The sequence below is a fragment of the Mesocricetus auratus genome, unplaced genomic scaffold (genome assembly GCF_017639785.1).
Source record: "Mesocricetus auratus isolate SY011 unplaced genomic scaffold, BCM_Maur_2.0 Super-Scaffold_4256, whole genome shotgun sequence".
Lineage (NCBI taxonomy): Eukaryota > Metazoa > Chordata > Mammalia > Rodentia > Cricetidae > Mesocricetus > Mesocricetus auratus.
This window is the reverse complement of record NW_024429182.1, coordinates 91,934,599-91,959,562: the sequence shown is the minus strand read 5'-3', so window position 1 is coordinate 91,959,562 and position 24,964 is coordinate 91,934,599. Positions and strand designations below refer to the sequence as shown.

The 24,964-nt window shown below is 39.9% G+C and overlaps 1 protein-coding gene across 1 annotated transcript; it reads left to right on the top strand.

The window, feature by feature from the left end:
* Positions 1-15,997: 15,997 nt before the first annotated feature.
* LOC101834026 (olfactory receptor 2AG1-like) lies at positions 15,998-23,821 on the top strand. Its single transcript, XM_005075739.2, has 2 exons — positions 15,998-16,362; positions 23,236-23,821. Exons 1-2 carry the CDS (start codon positions 15,998-16,000, stop codon positions 23,819-23,821), a joined length of 951 nt encoding a protein of 316 aa, XP_005075796.2.
* The last annotated feature ends 1,143 nt before the right edge of the window (positions 23,822-24,964 follow it).

Sequence of the window (24,964 nt, the reverse complement as noted above, 5' to 3'; positions counted from 1 at the left end):
AACATGTCACACAAAAATCTGTATCATGTAATCCTGATGACTGATTAAAGCATTGCATATGGAGTCATAAAAGAGAGGTTTCAGGTACATATTTCCTGAGGAAGTAGCATATGAGCTGCTATTACATATGAATAGGATCTGGATAAGTAAAAAAATCTAGTAGTGCAAGAAGAGACAGTGGAAGATAGCACCATGAAGGTCAGTGTATGGAAAAGCAATACAGCATATCCTCCAATATCTTTACGCCTTGAACTGTAGGTAGATGCCAGCTGAAGAAATGTCCTCTGAAAAATAATGTCTTACAGTTCCCTGCCACCTAATTGTCCACTTGATCCATGATATCAAAATGGAAGGTCTTTCCACAGAAACCCTGTTTGAAAGCCTCTTCCCTATATAAGAAAAAAATTAAAACATTTTGGGGTAGTGTTTCTGGCACATGTGAGACTTGAAAAAATGCTGTGGTATAGATTTGATAGACGATGTATGGAAAGAGAAACAAAGGGAAGAAGATAATTGCTTGGCACATTCTTTCGGGTTTCTGTGCCAAGATATGAACAATATTTCAAAGGAAAGAGGAGGAATGGGGCTATATTAAGGTGCTATAAGTAGATCCCCAGATCTAGTCCACTTCCTTCTGAATCAAGAGTCATGGTTTTCCTCCTATCCTCATCGTTGTCTCCTCATTCCAGAGAGAAAGAGCAGGACATGCATAGGAAGCTAGCGGAGGGAGAATCCATTTCTGTAAAAGGACTTTGTATCATGGTGACCTCATATCAAGAATTGCCAGCAGAGGCCCAAACCAGAGGAGATTCAGGAGATGGAGCTAGGATTTGGAAATGTGTTATCTAAGCTTGTTCCCCTATCATTGCTTAGTGTATTTAATTGTAAAAATTGTTTTTAATGACTTTCTGTATTATTTTTATTATCAAGCAGATATGTATGCAGAAGGAACTTAAACTAACATTAGACAGGCTCCATTCAAGGTAATAGTTATCTGGGGTCTGATACAGATGCCAGGATATACAGAAAATTCAAGTACTGAGCTTTACCAGCCATCCAGCAGCAAGAATTCCATATGTTTAGATAGAAGGGAAGAATGATTGCAAGTGTCCCCAAACATTTAGAATGGGTTCCTATATGAGGTATCTAGGGTAAAAATGGAAAGATTACAGTCTGAAGACTGAAGAATAAGATAATCTAAGGATGGGGGCTTTAGGTGTTGCTTCTGATAACGTACAGTTCCCACACAATGTCTAAATAAGAGACAGATTCCTTACCTCCAACACCAAAAGGCAGAGAGGTCAAAGATGCTGAAGACAAGAGAGGTGTTTCCTCTGATAGGGTGATCTTCAGAGCTTGTGTGGCTGACACTAAGATCAGGGATAAATAGTCCTGCTGTCACCACTACTGTCAGTCTTCTCTGGGAAGCAGATGGGTACAGGTGATCAGCTGAGTTCTAGGGCAAGATCTTGGAAAGTGAGAGGCTAGATCCCTTTGTATGTTTTTCATGTCCTCTCTTAGAAATTCCTTCTGAGATCTGCAAGCAGACATTGATTCAGAAGTAATGTTCATCACACTTACCTAGCATTGGAATGCAAATAAGAAGTTAAGTAGAGATTCCCTTTTACTCCAACTCAAAACAGCTGTCATCAAGACATCAAACCACAGATCTGAATTGTTTTAAGCCACATCATCATATTCTCATAGATTTTCTCTTATAGGAGTCTTTGGTATAAGATAAGCACTGTAGGAATTTGAATGAAGAGAAATGGGTAGTATAGCTTAAAGAAGACCAGTGACTGCCTAGTTTCATCATCCCTGGGACATCAATGAATCCTATGAATCCCAAGCTTTGTCCTGAGGGAGGCTTGACAGTGTTACCCTCCCAGACGACATGGCCTCCCCAGTAAATGCTTCTCCTGGAAACTGGGATTTAATGAATTCTCCAGGCATATCATCTGGCCTCCCATGTTTGTAACTTCTATTAAAATCAGCTGTGGGGTCTGGAGTTTTTTGCCCAGCATTATCTTCCTCAAGAGTCCCTGATTAAGAAATAGTACCAGGACCTGAACCAATGAGCAAAGGTCCTCTGTGTGGCTTCTTTCAGGTTACAAAAGATAGCTTGTGGTACCTGTGAGTGCTATAATCTCCACTTTTCTCTGGTGCCTCTTTTGAGGCTTCTTAAGCTAAAAGAGGGAGCCAAGTATATTAGTGGTTATCATGTCTTCCTCCATTGATCTACAGTCATCATCAACACTGAATTGTGAGACTTTACTACTTTGGTCAATTCTATGTTTTTCCTCTCTGTCTACTCATGCATGTGCTCAGGTGGTCTTGGGCTAGTAATCTGCGGTATTGAGGCTCAACTGCTCATAACTCTAGGACAACACAAAACTGTCTATATCAATGAGAGTAAGAGAGACAAAAGAACACCCCATATTTTGGGTCCTGCTCTCTAAGATCAGCCAGGACCCAAGAACAGTGAGTTTCCTCTGAAAAATTGTATTCCCTCCTCATCAGAGTGGACTTGGTATCTCCAAATATTAGACACTAACTAACATATATGTTACAAGAAGGGAAGTTGCTGGAGAACACAGGCTAAATGAAATGAAGTACAAAAGTTATAAATGTATGGGGCTCTTCACCATTGATAAACAGGTATGTGAGGGATATGCAGATTGCCAAAAGGGAAGATGAGGTGGTTAAAAATTAATAATATGGGTTAGGGTTAGTGGTTAGGGTTAGAGTTAGGGTCAGGGTTTCCTGAATTGATACCCTTTCAAAGTATCCAGGTGGACATTATAGAAATGACTAAAGTTTTTTGTTTGTTTGTTTGTTTAGTTATTTATTTTTTATTTTTTCTTCCTTTTTTAAAATTTAAGTTAGAAACAAGCTTGTTTCACATGTCAATCCCAGCTCCCTCTCCATCCCCTCCTGCCCATCCCTCCACACAAGACCCCCAGTCCCCCACCCAATCTCCACTCTGATCCCCAGGGAGGGTGAGGCCCTCCATGGTGGATCTCCAGAGTCTGTCATTTCATCCAGGGTAGGGTCTAAGCCCTCCTTAAAAAGTCCAGGCTGACAGAGCATCCCTCCTTAGGGGATGGGGACCCAAAGTATTTGAACTCCAGGGAAAAGTACTACCAAGGCCCCATAGATTACCTAGGCCTCCTCACTGACACCCACATTTAGGGGGTCTGGGTCAGTTCCAGGCTTGCCACAAAGCCATCTATCTGGAGTCCAAGAACTCCCCCTGGTTCAGGTCAACTGTTTCTGTGGGTTAAACCAGCCCACTCTTTGGTCCTTTGCCCATCAGTTCTCCCTTTCTGACACTGGATTCCAGGAGTTCAGTTCAGTGTTTACCTGTGAGTATTTGCCTCTGCTTTCATCAGTCACTGGATGTAAGTTCTATTTCCTAGACTCTCTGGCAATGGGATTGTATGCTGGCACTCCTCTGATTCATGTCTAAAAATCCATATATGTGTGAGTACATACTATTTTTCTCTTTTTGTGAGTGGGTTACCTCAGTCAGGATGGTTTCATCTAGTGCCTTCTATTTGCCTGCAAATTTCAAGATTCCATTGGTGTTTTCCACTGAGTTGTACTCCATTGTATAAATGTACCACAATTTCTCTATCCACTCTTCAGTTGAGGGGCATCTAGGTTGTTTCCAGGTTCTGGCTATTACAAATAAATGCTGCTATGAACATAGTGGAATGGGCATACTTGCTGTATGTATGTGCATCTTTTGGGTATATGCCTAAGAGTAGAATTGCTGGATCTTGTGGTAGACTGATTTCCATTTTCCTGAGGAATCTCCATACTGATTTCCAAAGTGACTGTACAAGTCATCACACCCACCATCAGCGAAGGAGTGTTCACCTTTCTCCACATCCTCTCCAGCATAAACTGTCATTGGGAGTTTTTGATTTTAGCCACTCTGACAGGAGTCAGTATCTCAGAGTTGTTTTGATTTGCATTTCCCTGACAGCTAGGGATGTTGAGCAATTTCTTAAGTGTCTCTCAGCCATTTTAGACTCCTCTATTGAAAATTCTCTACTAAGTTCTGTACCCCACTTTTTAATTGGATTTCTTTTTGCTGTTTTGGAGACTTGCTTCTTGAGTTCTTTGTAAATTTTGGAGATCAGCCCTCTGTCAGATGTAGGGTTAGTGGATATCTTTTCTCAATCTATGGGTTGCCTTTTTGTCTTGCTGACTGTGTCCTTTTCCTTACAGAAGCTTCTCAGTTTCAGGTGGTCCCACTTATTAATAGTCGATCTTAGTGTCTGTGCTACTGGAGTTTTGTTCAGGAAGTGGTCTCCTGTACCAATTCGTTCAAGGGTACCTCCCACATTTTCTTCTAAGAGGTTCAGTGTGGCTGGATTTATGTTGAGGTCTTTGATTCATTTGAACTTAAGTTTAGTGCATGGTGATAGACATGGATCTATCTGCATTCTTCTACATGCCAGCATCCAGTTATATCAGCACCATTTGTTGAAGATGCTTTCGTTTTTCCATTTTATAGTTTAGCTTCTTAGTGAAAGATCAGGTGTTCCTACGTATACGGGTTAATATCGGGGCATTCAATTTGATTCCATTGGTCTACCTGTCTACTTTTGTGCCAATACCAAGCTGTTTTCAGGACTATAGCTCTGTAATAGAGCTTGAAGTCATGAATGGTGATGACTCTGTACATTGCTTTGTTGAACAGGGTTGTTTTGGCTATCCTGTGTCTTTTGTTTTTCCATATAAAGTTGAGAATTGTTCTTTCAAGGTCTGTGAAGAATTGTGCTGGGATTTTAATGGGGATTGTGTTAAATCTGTATATTGCTTTCAGAAAGATCGCCATTTTTACTATGTTGATCCTATCTATCCAAGACCATGGGAGATCTTTCCATTTTCTGGTGTCTCCTTTAATTTCTTTCTTTTAAGACTAAAAGTTCTAGTGATACAAGTCTTTCACTTGTTTGGTTAGCGTTACCCCAAGGTATTTTATGTTGTTTGTGGCTATTATAAGAGCGATATTTCTCTGATTTCTTTCTCAGTCCTTTTATCGTCTGTATATCATAGGGCTACTGATTTTCTGGAGTTGATCTTGTATCCTGCCAGTTTAGTGAAGGTATTTATCAGCTGTAGGAGTTCCCTGGTAGAGTTTTTTGGGTCACTTATGTAAACTATCATATAATCTGCAAATAGTGAAAGTTTGACCTCTTCCTTTTCAATTTGTATCCTCTTGATCTCCTTTTGTTGTCGTATTGCTCTAGCTAGAACTTCAAGTACAATATTGAAGAAGTATGGAGAGAGTGAACAGCCTTGTCTTGTTCCTGATTTTAGAGGAAGCTCGTTGAGTTTCTGTCCATTTAGTTTGATGTTGGCTGTTGGTTTGCTGTATATAGCTTTTATCATGTTTAGGTATGTTCCTGTTATCCCAGATATCTCCAAGACCTTTATCATGAATGGGTGTTGGATTTTGTCAAAGGCTGTTTCTGCATCTAGTGAGATGATCATGTGATTTTTGTTTCTCAGCTTGTTTATATGGTGGATTACATTGATGGATTTCCCTATATTGAACCATCCCTGCATCCCTGGGATGAAGCTTACTTGGTCACGGTGAATGAGTTTACTGATGTGTTCTTGGATCCGGTTTGCCAGTATTTTATTGAGTATTTTTGTGTCAATGTTCAAGAGGGATATTGGTCTGAAGTTCTCTTTCTTAGTTGTGTCTTTGTGTGACTTCCATATCAAGGTTATTGAAGCCTCGTAGAGAGTGTTTGGCAAAGACCCTTCTGCTTCTATGGCATGGAATACTTTGAGGAGAATTAGTATAAGCTGTTCTTTGAATTTCAGGTAGAATTCTGCACTGAGGCTATCTGGTGCTGGGCTTTTTTTTTTTTTTTGGTTGGGAGACTTTTAATGACTGCTTCTATTTCCTTAGGGGTTATAGGTCTATTTAAGTTGCTTATCAGTTCTTGATTTAATTTTGGCAAGTGATATCTATCCAGAAATTCGTCCATTTCCTTTAGATTTAGATTTTGTGGATTACAGGTTTTCAAAGTATGACCTGATGATTCTTTGGATTTCTTCAGTGTCTATTTCTATGTCCCCCTTTTCGTTTCTGATTTTGTTAATTTGCATGTTCACACTCGGCCGTTTGGTATGTTTGGATAAAGGTTTGTTTATCTTGCTGATTTTCTCAAAGAGCCAACTCTTTGTTTCATTGATTCTTTGCAATGTTTTCCTATTTTCTACTTTATTGATTTCAGCCCTCAATTTGATTATTTCCTGATGTCTACTCCTCCTGGGTGAATTTACTTCTTTGTGTTCTAGAGCTTTCAGTTGTGCTGTTAATTCTCTAGTGTAACTATTCTCCAGTTTCTTCATGTGGGCACTTAGTACTATGAACTTCCCTTGTAGCACTGCTTTCAAAGTGTGCCATAAGTTTGGGTATGTTGTTTTCATTCTCATTGAATTCTAGGAAGTCTTTAATTTCTTTTTTTTGTGTGTGTTTCTTTTTTGACCCAGGAATGGTATAATTGTGCATTATTCAGTTTCTATGAGTTTGTAGGATTTCTACAATTTATGTTGCTGTTGAATTCTAATTTTGGAGCATGGTGGTCTGATAAGATGCATGGAGTTATTCCAATTTTTTGTACCTGTTGACGTGTGATATGTTGCCAAGTGTGTGGTCTATTTTTGAGAAGGTTCCATGTGGCGTTGAGAAGAAGATATATTCTTTTTTTATTTTCATGGAATGTTCTATATATGTCTGTTAATCCCAATTGGGTCGTAACTTCTATTAGCTCCTTTGCTTCTTTGTTAAGTTTCTGTCTGGTAGTCCTGTCTAGTGGTGAGAGTTGTGTGTTGAAGTCTCCCACTATAAGTGTGTGGGGCTTTATATGTGATTTGAGTTTTAGCAATGTTTCTTTTATGAACAAGGATGCCTTTGTATTTGGGGCATAGCTGTTCAGAATTGAAACTTCATCTTGGTGGATTTCTCCTATGATAAGTAGGAAATGCCCTCCTTGTCTCTTTTGACTGATTTTATTTTAAAATATAATTTGTTAGAGATTAGGATTGCTTACCTCACTTGTTTCTTGGGTCCATTTGTTTGGAAAATCTTTTCCAAACCCTTAATTCTGAGATAATGTCTGTCTTTGAGGCTGAGGTGTATTTCTTCTATGGTGTAGAAGGATGCGTTCTGTCTTCAAATCCATTCTGTTAGTCTGTGTCTTTTTATGGGCAAGTTAATGCCATTAATATTGAGGTATATAAATGAGCATTGATTGCTCATTCTTCTTTGTTTTGGAATGGTGGATGGTGGTGGAATTATATGTGGATTTCCACCTCATTTTTCTTTTGGCTGTTGGTAAGGTGGGATTATCTATTGCTTATGTTTTTCCAGTTGTAGTCAAGTTCCTTGGATTGTAGTTTTCCTTCCAGAACTTTCTGTAGGGCTGGGTTAGTGGATACAAATTTTTTAAATTTGGTTTTGTCATGGAATATCTATATCCCTCTATAGTGATTTAAAGCTTTACTGTGTATAGTAGTCCTTGCTGGCATCTGTGGTCGCTTAGTGTTGGTAGAATATCTATCCAGGACCTTCTGGCTTTTAGGGTTTCCATGGAAGTCAGGTGTCATTTTAATAGGTTTGCCTTTGTATGTTACTTGGCCTTTTTCCTTTGCTGCTCTTAATATTATTTCTTTATTTGGTATGTTTGGAGTTTTTAGTATTATGTGTCGAGGGGACTTCCATTTGTGTTCCACTCTATTTGGTGTTCTGTAGGCTTCTTGTACTTTCATTGGCATGTCTTTCTTTAAGTTGGGAAAGTTTTCTTCTATAATTTTGTTGAATATGTTTTATTCCCCTTTGATTTGGATTTCTTCACCTTCTTCTATACCTTAAGTTTAGTCTTTTCAGGGTGTCCCATATTTCCTGGATGTTTTGTGTTAGGGATTTGTTGGACTTAAGGTTTTCTTTGGTCGATGAATCTATTTCTCCTAGTGAATCTTCAACACCTGAGTTTCTCTCTTCCATCTCTTGTATTCTGTTGGTTTTGCTTGCATCTGTAGTGCCTGACTGTTTGCCAAGCTTTTCTGTTTCTAGCATTCCTTCAGACTTTGTTTTTTATTGTCTCTATTTCAGCTTTCAACACTTGCAGTGTTTCTTCAGATTTTTACTTTGTCTTTTCCTCTCTTGCATTTATTGGATTTTTGGTTTGTCTTTTCTTCCATTTCTACCATTTTTTGCATGTTTTGCATTGTTTTTTCCTCCATTTCTTGCAGTTTTTGCATTTTTGGTTTGTCTTTTCTTCCATTTCTTTAAGGAATTTTCTCATATCCTCTTTGAGGGCCTCTATCATTTTCATGAAGTTATGTTTAAGGTCTTTCTCATCTGCTTCATCTGCAATGGGCTCTTCAGGTCTTGCGGTTGTAGATTCTCTAGTTTCTTGCAGTTTCATATTTGGTTTTTCTGTTGGTGGGTGTGTTTTTATATTGTCTCCCCCCCATTATTTATCACTGTGGGTGCAGAAGGAGTCTCTTCCTCCCCTGGTGGGTATGTCACCATGGTTCCTTTCCAGTGGGTGGGAGCAGGTCCAATCCCCTGAGGGCTTTCCTTTTGCATAGATGGAGGCCGTCCCAGTATCAGAACCTTGGCAATCTCTGGGTAGGCTGGACCCTTGCCAGTCCTGTGGGTGGAGGATGGGACTTGGACTGTGGCAATGTCTGTGTGGGCTGGCTCCTGCTGGGATGGGGGGCTGCAGTGTGCAGTACCCTGTCATTGACTAGTTGTGTGCAGATCACTGGAAGGCAGGCTGTAAACAGGCGCAGGCCTATCTAGCCCCATGGGTGAAGAAAGGGACTATGGTGCTGACAGTCTCTGTGCAGGCTGAATCCCTTGGAGCTGGGATCAGGTGGACAGTCTCTGGTAGACCATCTCAGGGCACAGGAATGCAGGCTGGAGACAGTCCCACGTTTACCTCGTCTGTCCCATGGGCGGAGAATGGCACTTGGAAGCTGGCAGTCTCTGAGAAGGCTGAATCCCATCAGGCCTGGGTCCGGTTCCACCGTGCACAGTCCTCAGTTGTCCGGTGGTTCTGCTCAAGGCACCGGAAGTTTGACTAAAACTTTTTTTTAACAACAGCTCTTGGGCCCCAGATTGATGACTATGTGGAAAACATGGGATTGACCCAGACCCCCTGAATGTGGGTATCAGTTAGGAGGCCTAGGCACTCTATGGGGCCTTAGGTAGTATTTATCCCTGGCATACAAATAGACTTTGAGTGCCTATCCCACAATGAGGGATGCCCTCTCAGCCTGGACTCTTGGGGGAGGGCCTAGGCCCTGCCCTCAATGAAATGACAGACTCTTGAGATCTCCCATGGAGGGCTTCACCCTCCCTGGGGAACACAGTGGGAAGTGGGTGGGGGGTTGGGGTCCTGGTGGGGCAGAGTCTGTCCTCAAATCTATTCTATTAGCCTCTGTCTTTTTATGGGCAAATTAAGACCATTAATATTGAGGAATATCAATCACCACTGATTGATAATTTTTGTTTCCTTTGGAGTTGGTGGTGGTGGTGGAATTGTGTGTTTATTTTCACCCCTGTTTTTCTTTCGGCTGTTGATAAAGTGGAATTATCTATTGCCTATGTTTTTCTGGTTGTAGTTAACTTCCTTGGGTTGGAGTTTTACTTCCAGAACTTTCTGTAGGGCTGGAGTAGTGAATGCATATTGTTTAAATCTGGTTTTGTCATGGAATACCTTGTTTATCCATCTATAGTGACTGAAAGCCAGGACCTTCTGGTTTTCAGAATTTCCATGGAGAAGTCAGGTGATAGGTTTGCCTTTATATGTTATTTGGCCTTTTTCCTTAGCTGCTTTTAATATTCTTTCTTTATTCTGTATGTTTGGGGTCTTGCTTATTATGTGACGAGGGTTTTCTTTGTGGTCTACTCTATTTTGGTGTTCTATAGGCTTCTTGTGCTTTCATTGACATGTCTTTCTTTAGGTTGGGAAATTTTCTTCTATGATTTTGTTGATTATGTTTTCTGTCCCTTTGAGGTGGTTTTCTTCACCTTCTTCTATACCTATTATTCTTAGGTTTGGTCTTTTCACGGTGTCCCATATTTCCTGAATATTTTTTGTTAGGGATTTGTTGGATTTAAGATTTTCTTTGGTCGATGAATCTGTTTCCCCTAGTGTATCTTCAACAACTGAGATTTTCTCTTCTATCTCTTATATTTTGTTGGATATGCTTGCATCTGTAGTACCTGAACAGTTGCCAAGCTTCTCTATTTCCAGCATTCCTTCAGACTTTGTTTTTTTTATTGTCTCTATTTCAGCTTTCAACCCTTCCACTGTTTAAATTACTTCTTGCAATTTTTGCTTTGTGTTTTCCACCCTTCCTGGCATTTGTTGGATTTTTTTTGGTTTGTTTTTTCTTCCATTTCTTTAAGGGATTTTTCTCATATCCTCTTTGATGGCCTCTATCATTTTCATGAAGTTGTTTTTAAAGTCATTCTTTTCTGATTCATCTGCATTGGGGTGTTTAGGTCTTTCTTGCTGGTATAGAGTCTCTAGACTCTGGCAGTGTCATATCCATTTTTCTGTTGCTGAGTGTGTTTCTATATTGTTTCCTTCCAATCATTATTCCAGTGGGTTCAGAAGGAGTCTCTTCCTCCCCTGGTGGGTATGTCACCATGGTTCCCTTCCGGTGGGTGGAAGCAGGTCCAATACTCCCTGGCTCTCCTCTTGCATGGATAGAGGCGGTCCTAGTACCAGTTCCTTGGCAGTCTTTGGGTAGGCTGGACCCTGTTGGAATGGGATTTGCAGTGAGCAGTCCCCAGGTCTCCAGTGGTTCTGCTCAGGGCAGCAGAAGGCAGGCCAGAACCAGGCCCATGCTTACCTCCTATCCTGTGGGTAGAGAATGGTGCTTGGACGATGGCAGTCTCTGGGCAGTCTGACTCCTGTTGGGGTGGGATGTGCACTGTACAGTCCCCAGATCACAGCTGGTTGCCCACAGGATGCTGGAAGCCCTTCAAGCTTTGTTTAGCTCTAAGGAGAAATATGCCCCCCTATATCCTAGTGTGCCCACAGATGTTCCTATCATGCAAACTGAGAACCAGATTCTTAAAATTTCCAGCTCATGCTTTTCAGCTTGAAGACTGAATACTAACAAAAATCTGGAAAAGGAACATCTTGGAACTAACTTGGGATGTTCCTTTCTGGTGCTGTTAATTACAAAAATTGAAGTTCAGAAAGCTGAAAGAGGTGGACACATTCCACACCAATAAGCTACTGGTAAAAGTAGCTAGGGAAAATGGACTATCTTGTCACAAAGACACCTTTTGAAATGAAGATTGAGAAAAAAGTCTCTAATCTGTTTATTATGGCAAAGACAATGGAAAACTTGGCAATTAATGTAACTAAAATATCCTTTCCATTAACTGTTTGCTTAATTTATATATAATCGTATAATGTGGAAACTTAGAAGGACAAACATATGTGTCGTAAGTCTTACCCCATGGGTCATCTAGGGAGCTTTTATAATTAAATCTAGAAAGAATCTAACAGAACTTTATTACCTAATGGGCCTTTTTTTTAACTTTTGATACCCATGCTGATGAAAACTAGATATGAAAATTTGAATAATTGGATAGAATGAACTAAATTTATAGTACTCAACTTCAATGAGAATTATTGTTATGTTTTTGTGGCAGGACACTCATTGCCTCAAGTAGTATGCTTTTCTCTTAGAACACAGAGACCACAGAAATAAACTGCACACTTGTCTCACTACAGGATAAGGACATGCAAGAAGGTAAGATTAGCCAGGGGCTATAGCTCTTGTTTCTGATTATATAGATAGGCCCATCCAAATCTCCTCACCTCTACTCATGCCTCATATAACAGGGAGTAGATTCTCTTCTTGCAATATGGAATCATGAGGTTTTTACCCATAGCTTGAGTGACTAAAGCAAAAGGAAAATAGCAATTTCCCTACACTCAATATCTCCCAAACTGATATATGGTGACACTGTGGGAAAGGGAACATTTAAGGAAACATTTATTCAAGCCTTCCAGTCAAGTGGGACCTATACACTGGCTCAACTAGCCATACCTTTTACCCTGGCCTTTAATTACCCACCTCTTAGCAAAGCTATTCCCAAAGTTACAAAGTCAGTATCTGGATGTTTAGATGTCAACATTGATTCTATAGGAGTCTCCAAGAGAGTCCAAAAAAATTTAAAGCTAGAAACCAAATAGCTTCAAGATTCAAATGGACTGTATTCTGGTAGTTACCAGTGACTAAGAATGTAAAAATTAAAATATACTCAAAAATTATCTAGCCAGCTGGACACCACAGGCAAAATGGTTTAGGAAAACAGGATGACACATTACATGAATCTACTATAAGAAAAGAAAGATGTTTGTATTATGGTTGGCGGATGAATGATATTGCACCTTTATTTCTCATAGGATGACTGGTGGGGTTTTTGTTTTGTTTTTGTTTCCCAGACTCTCTGGCCATAGGATTGTAGGCTGGCACTCCCCAGATCTATGTCTAAAATCCATATATGAGAGAGTACATGCCATGTTTTTGTATATTTGACATAAGCCAGGGTCATCTGGGAGGAAGAACCCTGTTTTGTTTGAAAGAGAATTACCATTATAGACTCATTTTGAATGCTTGTTCTCTTGTTGGTAGAACAGCTTTGGTTAAGCGGTGTGGAATTGTTGGAGGAGATGTGTCCTTGGGGCATGCATTGGGGTTTCAAATGACTTTCACCATTGTCTGTTTCTGCCTGTCTAGCTCTGTCTCTATATACTTTTCTCTTTCTTTATTTTCATGATTTCTTTGTCTCTAGATGTGGGTTCTCAATTTGGATTTTCTTTGCTGTCATACCCTTTACTATGATAGTCATAGACTCTTACCCCTTGAAATCACAAGCCCCAAATAAAATACTTTCTTTTGTAAGTTGCCTTGGTCATGTTTTTTGGTTTTGTGGTTATTGTTTTTGTTTTATCACAGAATTAAAAGCCAAATTCAGGCAGGCTTACATGTAGATCGCATGCAGTGACCATCAGATGGAATCAGTTTACTATGCAACTCTCTGATTGACAACGTTTGAGCAAACTTTTCACTCTATATTTCTGTTTCTAGACAAGTTCTCAATTTGAGCTGCAGCTATCACTTCTTCACAGTTATTTTCCAACACAGGCTTAATTTTTCCTGTCCCTTTTCCTTTTGAAATCTAAGGTGAATAATCCTCAAGAAGCAAGTGTGAAATGCTCACAGCAAAGGAGACAGAAACTTAGGACCCGATAGCTCATTACTGACAGAATATCTCAGGAGAAGCAAGCCAGGAAACATACCCAAGAGAATTCATTAATTTACTGTTTTCTAGACCAACATTACCATTTCAGTTGGGATATAATTCCCTTTGAATATATGGATGGGATAAAGCAGACAGGAGGTCATAGGATCAGAAGACAAAGTAGCTTGCTCCTGGACAAAGTCCTGGCTTTCTCCCACCCTTAGGGACATTTAGGTGTAGAACAGCACAAACCTTTGAGCATTGAGAACTTTTTGAATTTCTACTTGCTTGGTGAAGATTTGATCTCCGCTTCTGGATGGCAACCAGACAGGAGAAACCTGAACATCAGGATCCAAGAATAGTTTGAAAACGTACATGAAGTTGGAGGGGTTGCATCCATGCAGCCTATCAAATGGTAGTTGTTTCTACTAATTCTTAAGTGTAGAACAGGAAAGCCATTTTCTTGCTCCATAGGTCACTACCTGAAGTTTGTTAACCACCCGGTTGCTCCTATGGCCATCTTCCGAGCACATCTATAGATGAGAGGAAGGAAGTAATTAGCCCTGACACCTGATATTGGAAGAATGCTTAACATACTTAGTCAAAGCTAAATGCAATTGAAAACTTCTGGGAAAATATTACATGTCTTCTTCATTTGTAATGCAACATCACAAACATTAAGAAGCCCCAAGGGAAACTGGAGTGGTTAGTTAGGCTTCTGACACACAAGGTAAGGAATTTGTATCTACATAAATGAAGTATGTAACCCCCTTTTATGTGTTTTGAGTAAAAAAATCAGTGTAGAGCAAACTGTAAGAATTTAAATTATTGTATCAATCAGGTTCCTTAGTACCTTGAATTCATTACCATTTTAGTCTCTCTGTTTTTGATATTTTGAATATTAAAAGCATTGCCTGGGCCTATGTACCTTCTTCATCATTGGCATCACAATACCTATCATTAGACCCTGTAGATGTCCCTGGATTCTGATTATGCCTATCATCTGATGATGAATACCTTCAAAGTGCCAACTGAACTGATGATATTTGTCTCATATTCCCATACCTTTCAACTGTTAGGGTACCAATGACCCCAAGAGAAGCCATTGGGGACTAATGAAATGTAAATATATATGATATGCCTAAATGATTTGTACAAGGATTCAATACATGTTGAATTGGCTTTATCTGTCCAGTTTGATGATATACAACACAGGCTTCTGTCAATTTTAGACTCTTGCTCCCATTGGCTTCTCCATGACTTTTGGCACTATGTACCAATAGTAACTTACAGGAAAGGAAGCTCTTCATGTCCTTGTGCTCCTTCTTCCTAGTGCAAATGCTCTGCACTCGTAGCAGGGTAAGCAAACATCAGGGCCAATGGTTATATCCAGAGTAGGAGTAATGGGGTTAATTACAACACAGAATATCTGTTCATTAGTTCCTTTTTCATTTTTTCTCCAAGACACAGACTCATTTTTTAAATGTTATGTTGCTGTTTATTCTCAAGTACACTCTATATAACAATCTATTAAAATAGATATGTTCACATCACTGTCAAAATTTAAGTCTAAGATCAATACTTTCTCAAATACAATACTGTTTGCTATCAGAGAATGTATGACTGGGCAACAGAGGTCATTAATATGAAAAAATTGTGATATTCCAGTGGTATTTGCTTCAAATTAATATGGAATTATGAATATGGGAAATAAGCTGGGTGATTTTCTGTCTAAAATTCCAGCATCTGATAGGTTGAGTCAAGAGGTTCATAATTTGAAGGTATCCTATATAGAAAGATCTTGTCAAAATGTACAAAGCAATAACAACAAAGAAATATGGAGAAAGAAAAAGAACTGGAGGTGGAAATTCACACTTGAATAATGTCTATGCAGGAAACTTACTAGAATATCTAACTCATTAACCAAATAGTTACACTAAAGTGCATGCATGACAGAGTATTTCTTTACTCTTAACAGAGAAGTAGTCGATTGTGGAGATATATTGTTTATGATCTAATAAAGCCACTGAAGATCAGAATGCAGAGGTAGCCACAATAGTTAGCCAGAGAAGTTGGGCAGTGGTGACACACGCCTTTAATCTGAGGACTCAGGTGTCAGAGGCAAATGAATCTCTGTGAGTTCAAGACCACCCTGAGCTACATGAGAGTAACTCAGGCTAAAAGAGTAACAGAGCTCATGCCTCTAATCCCAGCACTAGAGAGATATAGAAGGAAGAAGCAAAGTGTCTCATGAGAGATTCAACTTCCAGTCACAAGGAATAAGTATCTCCATTTCAGCCCTAGGAGAGGTAAGAGATACTGGCTGGTTGCTTTGCTTTTCTTGTCTTCAGCTTGATCCCAATATCTGTCTCTGAGTTTTTATTATTTGTGCTACAGTCAATCTTCTTAAAGTATTCTTCTTCAGGTAGAATTTCATGGGCATTACTTCTGAGAGGTGGTCTAATAATGTTTAGCTACTAGATATTGTTAGCATATGCTCAGAGTAGGTAGGTCGACTAGAATTGAGGTCTACATGTTTGTATATTGAGAAGCAAATATATTTACCTATAGGAAAGAATATCATATTATTGGAATCACAGTGGTTATTTGATATTACAAGGTTCATATTAGCAAGATTTCAATGGGCTATCTATTCCTAGGAAGACAAGAAGGCTGCACAAAATGGAAGTCTGGAACTCCACCATGGGAAGTGATTTCATCTTGGTGGGAATTCTGGATGAGAGTGGCTCCCCTGAAATGCTCTGTGCCACATTCACAGCTCTTTATATGTTGGCTCTGACCAGCAATGGACTGCTTCTCCTGGTCATCACCGTGGATACCCGGCTCCATGTTCCCATGTATCTTCTGCTCTGGCAGCTGTCTCTCATGGATCTCCTTCTCACATCAGTTATCACTCCCAAGGCTGTTTTAGATTTTTTGCTTAAAGACAATACCATCTCTTTTGGGGGTTGTGCCCTTCAGATGTTCCTAGAACTTACACTGGGTGGTGCAGAGGACCTCCTTCTGGCATTTATGGCCTATGACAGGTATGTGGCCATTTGTCATCCTCTGAACTATACACTCTTCATGAGGCCTGGGATCTGCTGGCTAGGGGTGGCCATATTGTGGATCCTGGCATCTCTGAGTGCAGTAGGATATACCCTCTACACAATGCAATATCCTTTCTGCAAATCTAGGAAGATCAGACACCTGTTCTGTGAGATTCCTCCATTACTGAAGCTGGCCTGTGCGGACACCTCCAAATATGAGCTCATGGTTTATGTGATGGGTGTGATCTTCCTACTTCTCCCTCTTACTGCCATTCTTGCCTCTTATACACTAATTCTTTTCACTGTACTTTACATGCCTTCACGTGAGGGCAGGAAGAAAGCCCTTGTCACCTGCTCTTCACATCTGACTGTGGTTGGGATGTGGTATGGGGGTGCTTCTTTCATGTATGTTCTGCCCAGCTCCTTCCACAGCCCCAAACAAGACAATATCTTCTCTGTTTTCTATACAATTGTCACTCCAGCTCTAAACCCCCTCATCTATAGCCTGAGGAATAAGGAAGTGACTGGGGCTTTGAGGAGAGTCCTGGGAAAATGAGTTTTGCCAGCATACTCTACATTCTAAGTATTTCTAATGGCTCCCTTCTAACCATTTCTCCTCAAAATAAGATGATTTCTTCTACAAATGAAATTTTCTCTGTAAAAAACACTAAAAATATATATCTTTTTCTTAGAGATTTGGTTCTTGACACTTCTCTTCATGAGATATTTATAGAATATGATTTACCCTGCTTACAATGACTTTTTATAGGTTTAAAAGCTAACCTTCATTTTCCAAAGTACCTGCTTAAAGTTTCCAAATGTATCACCCCCTAGACATGACCTGTGGTTTTTTAAGTTAATATTAGATCAAGACCAGAGAAAATATCTATATATGAGTTTCTTAGCTATCAGTAGGAGAAGGTTCTTGACCTTTGCATGAAATTTAAAGCAACTAGTCTTGGTAAAATTAGTGTTGATAGTGACAGTTTCATCTAATTCCCTCTTGATAAAAGTTAACTATGTTTAAGTCTTACTCTATTTCTAAGGATCAACTTTAATGGATGTCCTGTATCTTTTCTCTGTGCATGGGTGCCCCCTTTGCCCGTTTCTTTCTGTTCTCCTCCTCCATTATTCCTCCTCCATCTGTGGCAGTAATGGGAGTTTAAGTGAAAATTTATGCTTCTAAACTGTGACTAATAAAATCAAACAGGTATAACAAAGTTGTGCTTTTCTATTTTTCCCCAAGAACATCTTGAGATACATTAATAATTTCAAAGGGCTTACTATATTCTTGTGCGTGTGTGTGATATGTGAACATTATGTAATGTACATGTGTCAAAATGTCCTAAGAAACTCCATACATATGCATAATTTTATGGAATTTGTATCAGTTAAGATCAGAGTTGGAATAGACATCATCAAAAATACAAATGACAACAAACACTGGCATTGATATGGGGAAAGAGAACACTTACATACTTTTAGTGAGTATATATTTTTTGTAGCTACTTTAAAACGTAGTCTGAAAGTTTCTCACAAAACTAGAAACAGAACTACTACTCGTATGCTCGTGCCACTCCTGGGCCTATACTGAAAGAATGTTATTTTATTCTGCAGAGGTCCTTGCTCTTTCAAGGTCATTGATGATGTCTTCACAATAGCTAGGAAATGGGAGCAGCCCAGACATTTCAATGGATAGATGGATAATGAAACTCTGTCACATATACATAATGGTATTTTATTTGGATATAAAGAAAATGTTTCAGTGGATGTCTTCACATCCATGCCAGTACCAGAGTGCTAATTGAACTCAGTGATTAAAATAAAGAGTTCATGAAGCCACAAGGGAGCTTTGATGTGTAGATCTGGGAATTTATTAGAAGGGAGGAACTGTGGATAGATTTTTGACACTGTTTGACTGCATGAAGTTCTCAAAGCATAAATAAAACTATTTTAAAATGAGCTAAAGAACTGAACAGGAAATTATCGAAAGAAGAAATGCAAAAGATAAAACCTATATCATTAGTAGGCCAAGAACCTATGGCTAGACAGATCATGGGCACTAAGAGAGAACCTACTACTATAATACTGCTAAATGACATTAAACAGACTCAACTATGTCATTTTACCCATTAATCAATGAATCTCTCAACACACACTAAGGCTCTTCTATTTGCAGTAAATGTTTAACAGACCTACAACTGGTCAAGGTACAGAGAATAAGAGGCTGCAGAAAGATCATCCCTAAAGGGCACATTTATATCACACAATCTGTCCTAGAGTTCAGGGATCATTGTGGAGAGTGGGAAGAAAGGTGAGGGGCTAGAGTCAACTCTCCCATGCCCGCACTGAAGATGGGAGGCCAGCTCTCCCATGGGGGGCAAGGCTGACTTTCCAACTGCAGTGTCCAGGAGGGCCAGGGCCAAGGCTAGCCATCCCAGGGCTGCTGAAGGTTGGGCCTGGCACAGCATGGTCCTCAGATTTCAACATGCATGCTTCCTATGACTGCCTCTGGTAACACTGACCACTGACATGGACACAGACTGTAGATGCAGCAGGAACATGGACTCAGACATGCCCTTAGTAGCAGCTCACGCCCAGACATCACCATGGTCCTTGTGGCAGTACAAGCTACCCAGATCAGTATGGCTCCAGTGACAGCATGGCCCCAGACACCAACATGGTGTCAGGTGACCCTGGACATATGCACAACCCTCAGTGATACCATAAAGCATGGACATCAACTCAGAGCCTGACTGCTATAGAGCCATGGACCCAGACATGGCCCTATATGTGGATGACATTATGGACCCAGGTGATAGAGAAGGACACTTGCATCTGCAAATCATTTGGACACTAATGTAGCCACAGGTTGTGGCCCAGAACCCAGGCATCCTAGTAGCCTTGGTAGCAATATAGGTCATGGATGTCAACACAGACCCTGGCTTCAGTAGGACCACAAACCCAGAAACCTTGGTAGTGGCCCAGGCCCAAATGTCACCCTGGCCCTAAGTGGCAAGCAGGTCACCCACATCAGCCCATTTTTCACTGCCTTCATCTCTTCAGTTATCCCATATCCACAGCAGAGGAACTGTTTTGTCACTTACTCTCCTATTTCTCTACCATATATCTTATGGGGCCTCCCAGCACTGGTGTGTTCTGTGTATGCCTTTAGCCTACCAGGAATGTGGGTACCACAGACTGGCCAGTGGGTGTCTTTAACCAAATAGGGCCCAGTGGCACCAGCAGGGACTGTGGATGACTTCAGTAACCCAGACTATCTCTAAGCATATTTGAAGACAAATCTCTACTGTCCTATTACTGCCACTGGTAGGCCATTGTTATCTTAGTGTTTTTATATAGTGGGAATTTTATATCTGAAAGAATTTAAATGATTTTAACTAATATTGACTCTCTGTATCTCTAGTACTGGATGGATTTCCTTCTACTTACTTGTGTAAAAGTCTTCAGGAAAAGCTATCCAGAAAACACTCCCAAGAGAACTCATTAACTTTCTTGTTTCCAAGATAACCATTTTCAAGGAGGTCATTTGTGAAAATATATAAGTCCATCTAAAGATATACACAAGAAATGAAGCGAGGTGGTCTTGGGAATAGAAGACAAGACTCTGATATACTCTTAGTCCCAGAGATGTTTAATGGCAGAAGACAGGGCCCCTTGAGTATCAGATCAAGTTTTCTATTTCCTTCCTACAACTCTGATATTGGCTCCTGACAGCAGCAGAAACATGGTAACCACAACATGACACCCGAGAACAGACTGACCAGAAGCTAGAGCTTCCTCCATGCAAGCTGCTGAGCCTACAGTTTCTAGTAATTCTGTTCAGGTAGATTTTTTTGCTGCATGGTACACTGGCCAAAACCTATTAGCTACTTGGTTGTCCCTATAGCTATTTCCAGTGATGTCTACAGATGAAAGAAACTAATAGCACATCCCTGACACCTGAAATTAGTTTGATTCCTAATTTACTGCACCTACTTAGCAAACTTTAAACAAATTGAAAACTGCTGAAGGAAATCACACCTGACCTCCCTGTTTGTAATGAAACACCCTCAATTGCCAAAGAGTCCAATGTGAATCCAAGAGCAGGCAGCTAGGATTCTCACCTCCTAAGGTAAGGAATTTTCATCTGTTTTATTATTTTTTATTTTTTGTTTTTTTGAGAAAGGTTTCTCTGCATTGTTTTGGAGGTTGTCCTGTAACTTGCTCTTTAGACCAGGCTGGCCTTGCACTCACAGAGACCTGCCTGCCTCTGTCTCCCAAGTGCTGGGATTAAAGGCATGTGCCACCAATGCCTGTCTATTTCTTTTAAAGACATATGTAGCTTTTAGACATTTTGAGTCAAGAATTAGAGTCTCAAGCAAACCTAAAGACATAACCTGACATCTGTTGTTTTCTAGTGAATTGAATACATGTTTTTTTGGTATATCTATTTGATTTTTTTGAATAAGAAAGTATCATTATGATATACTCCATGTAATTGTTACAACCTGAGTAACTCCTTCCTGGTAGGAATCTCAGAACAGACCTTCAGACCCCATAGATGTCCCAGGCTTCTGATAATATCTAGCAGATAGATGAATGCCTTCAAAGGACCTCTTGAAAATGAGATGCTTGTTTCACATTCTCATATCTTTTAATTCTCGACATAGTATTGGCCCCCAGAGAATCCAATATAGACTAATGAAATGTTAATGTAAACATATCAAGATGAGGCTACTTGGCTTTCAAAAAAGTTTCACTTTCACATTCATTTTAACTTCATGCTCTGAGTTGGCTTCATCTGCCCAGTTCTGTGATGTATAGCAATATTGTTGTCAATCTTAGACCACTCCTCCTGTTGGCTTCTTCATGGCTGTTGGCACCCAGCTCCAATAGCAGCTTCCCAGATAGGAAGGTCCCCCATTCCTGTTCCCTTTCTATCTAGTGAAAATGATGTGTACTTATAGGAGAGAGTATCGGCATTGGAATCAATGGCTATCTTAGGATAGGATTATTTGGGCAGATTATATCACAAAGTACTTGTTCCTTTGTGAAATTCTGTCATATCCCTTAAGCATAAACAGAACTTTCCATGTTTTTGCAGATACACATTGTGTAATAATGTTAAAATAAAAAATCTTCACACTGATCCTAAAGGTTTAACTATAAATCCCCAATACCTTTTCACACTTAATTTCCCCTAGTTTTATATAGGCTCTTCTTTCAGGTTCATGGAGAATGTGGGGATCTGTAATAGGTAATTAATGTGGAAAACCTTGTATTCTTGAAATGAGATGTCTTACAAATATGGACTTACAAAATGTAGAAAATGATATGAACAGTTTGGTGCATATTTAAAATGCCAGCACTGCAAAGTGTAGCATGAATAATGAAAAAAATACAGGCAGATATTGGGATTCAAGCTGAAGGTCAGAGAAGTAAAACAACTGTAACTCTTATCTCTACCAAGTCTGAAATGGAGATCTTGTCTTCCCTGTGACTGGGAGCTAAATCTTACGTGAGACCCTTTGTTTCTTCCTTATATACCTCTCCCTAGTTCTGGGATTAAAGGCATGAATTCTGCTACTCTTTTAGATTGATTCATTCCCATGTAGCCCAGGATGGCCTTGAACTCACAGAGATACATCTGTATCTGTCTCCTGAGTCCTGGTATTAAAGGACTATGCCATCACTATCCAGCTTCTATGACTGTGGCTAGGTTTGCATTCTGATCCTTCAGACAAGCTTTATTAAATCACAAACAAAAGCAAAGGTTGAAGCAAAAAGGTTCTTGTTGGACTACATAGAAAGACCTTTCGTAAGAACATGCAAGCTGGGTGGTGGTGGCTCATGCCTTTAGTCACAGCACTCAGGAGACAGAGGTAGGCATATCTCTGTGAGTTAGAAGCCAGCTTGGTCTCACAGAGTGAGTTCCAGGATAGCTAGGGCTACACAGAGAAACCCTATCTTGCAAACAAAACAAAACAAAGCAACAACAACAAAAAAAAAACAGAAAAGAGGACAAACAACAGAAATCATTTATTAAAATCGCATCTCTATATCAGCTGAGAATTTCATATTTAAATTAATTTAAATTCATATGTCTAGGCAGAAAGCAAACTGGAATACTAAAAGCACTAAGCAAATTTACTGGGGTATTTTGTTAATCTTAAAAAGACAAAGTTTGGTCCTCCTAGAAAGATATTTCTTCAGGTTTACTATCTTGTATAATATTTTCATCAGATTACAACCTATTTTTAAATTATTGCTATGATATGTGATTTCCACTTAGATGAATCTTTCTTCAACCTTTCTTCAAGATACAATTACCAATTAGAAATTTGGAAACCAAAAAACAAAACTATATACTAGTAGGAAAAATGTCATCTTACTGGAGTCATGCTGAGCATCTTGAGTGAATTCTGAGTTTACAAAACCAAGATGTATATTAGCAAAACTGAACTGAACCAACTTATTTTGGCAGCTAAAGAAATGACACAAAATGGAACCCTGGAACTCCACTCTGGGAGGTGCCTTCATTTTGGTGGGGATTCTGGATGACAGTGGCTATCCTGAACTGCTCTGTGCCATGATCACAGCCCTGTACACATTGGCTCTGACCAGCAATGGACTGCTGCTCCTGGTCATCACCATGGATGCACAGCTCCATGTACCCATGTACATTTTGCTTGGGCAGCTCTCTCTCATAGACTTCTTTCTCACATCGATTATCATTCCCAAGGCTGTCATGGATTTTCTGCTCAAAGACAACACTATTTCTTTAGGGGGCTGTGCCCTTCAGATGTTCCTGGCACTGACACTGGGTGGTGCAGAGGACCTCCTTCTGGCCTTCATGGCCTATGACAGGTATGTAGCCATTTGTCATCCTCTAAACTACATGATCTTCATGAGGCCAAGCATCTGCTGGCTTGGAGTAGCGACATCATGGATTCTGGGATTCCTGAGTGCTCTAGGATATACCATCCACACCATGCAGTATCCCTTCTGCAAATCCCGGAAGATCAGACACCTATTTTGTGAGATCCCTCCACTGCTGAAACTGGCCTGTGCAGACACCTCCACATATGAGCTCATGGTTTATGTGATGGGTGTGGCCTTCCTATTACCCCCTCTTGCTGCCATCCTGGCTTCCTACACATTAATTCTTTTCACAGTGCTCAGCAAGCCCTCAAATGAAGGAAGGAAGAAAGCCCTTGTCACCTGCTCTTCCCACTTGACTGTGGTTGGGCTGTACTATGGGGCTCTCACAGTCATGTATATCCTACCCAGTTCCTGTCTAAGTCCCAAACAAGAAAACATCCTCTCTGTTTTCTACACTGTTGTCACCCCAACTTTGAACCCTTTAATCTACAGCCTGAGAAATAAGGAGGTCACTGGGGCCTTGAGGAGAGTCCTGGGGAAGTGGTTGCTGTCCACACAGTCTACTTTTTAGGGGCTTCTGATAGGTATTTTCTATGCTTAATCATTGTACAACATCAGCAGATTTCTGCTATAAATGAAATTCTCCCAGTGAAACCAAGGTAGTAAATACTGTTTATTTTGCTAGAGAAGAAGTGACTATAAATGCCCTTGGTAAAAGTTCTTTGAGTCTTCATGTGACTTTTTACAAGAAGAGGGTTACACTGTTTAAAATTATGCTTTATCTCTAAAAGTTAATGTCTGTTCACCAGTGAAGCTGCTTATGAGAGTGAAAAGGACATTACTCAGGCAAGAGCACTCAGATCCTATATACATATCAAACCTACAAAACAGAGAAGGTAATCTTACATGGGTTTTTCAGAGACCAAGGGGAGAATATTTTTGAGGCTTGAGCAAATTTTCAATCAACTACTCTTGGTAAGATATAAATCAGTACAGATAGTTTAGTCTGATGTCCAATTTACAGAGGTATGCATCAGGTTTACTTTTATCTCCCTGGAAGGATTGGCTTCTATGGATGGTTTGAAAGATGACTTATCGAGGGTCATGAGAGATACAGCAAGATAACTAGTGTTCAACAGGCTAACCTACCAAATGAGTGATACTTTGTTAGGGAGCCCCATCTGGCAAGGCCAAGGAATTACTGACTGTGGAAATCAGTTGCTCCTGTCTGTAATTTCTCTCATGAGTCACTTCATTTCTTCCCTAAGAATAACTTTGGGTTATTCCCATACTGCTTGTGTGTTTATCTCATGAAGATATTCCATCTACTGGGTACATATATCTATGTGTAGTCAGGAAGATTACTTTTCATTTGTTTGTGTAATTTTGCTATATAGAATAAATACTGGGTGCCTTGAATTCTACCACAACCAACATGAGAGAGCAAGCTCGGTTTATTCTTGCTCAAACTGAACAAACCATCAATATTCTATACTTACCTTCACCATGGTTTTATTGATACAAGGTCTTAGTCTAGGAAATTAACTGAGTGTGTCTTAACTCTGAGAGATACAGGAAAAGGCTATTGATCACTTGACCAGCCCTGCTGCTTGGCCCAGAGGCTGAAAGTGTCAGACTCTGAATTTCACACTACATAGCCATAGTTTTTCCTTTGATCTAGCCACTTTAGATGTAATCTCTAGAGCTGAGAGGT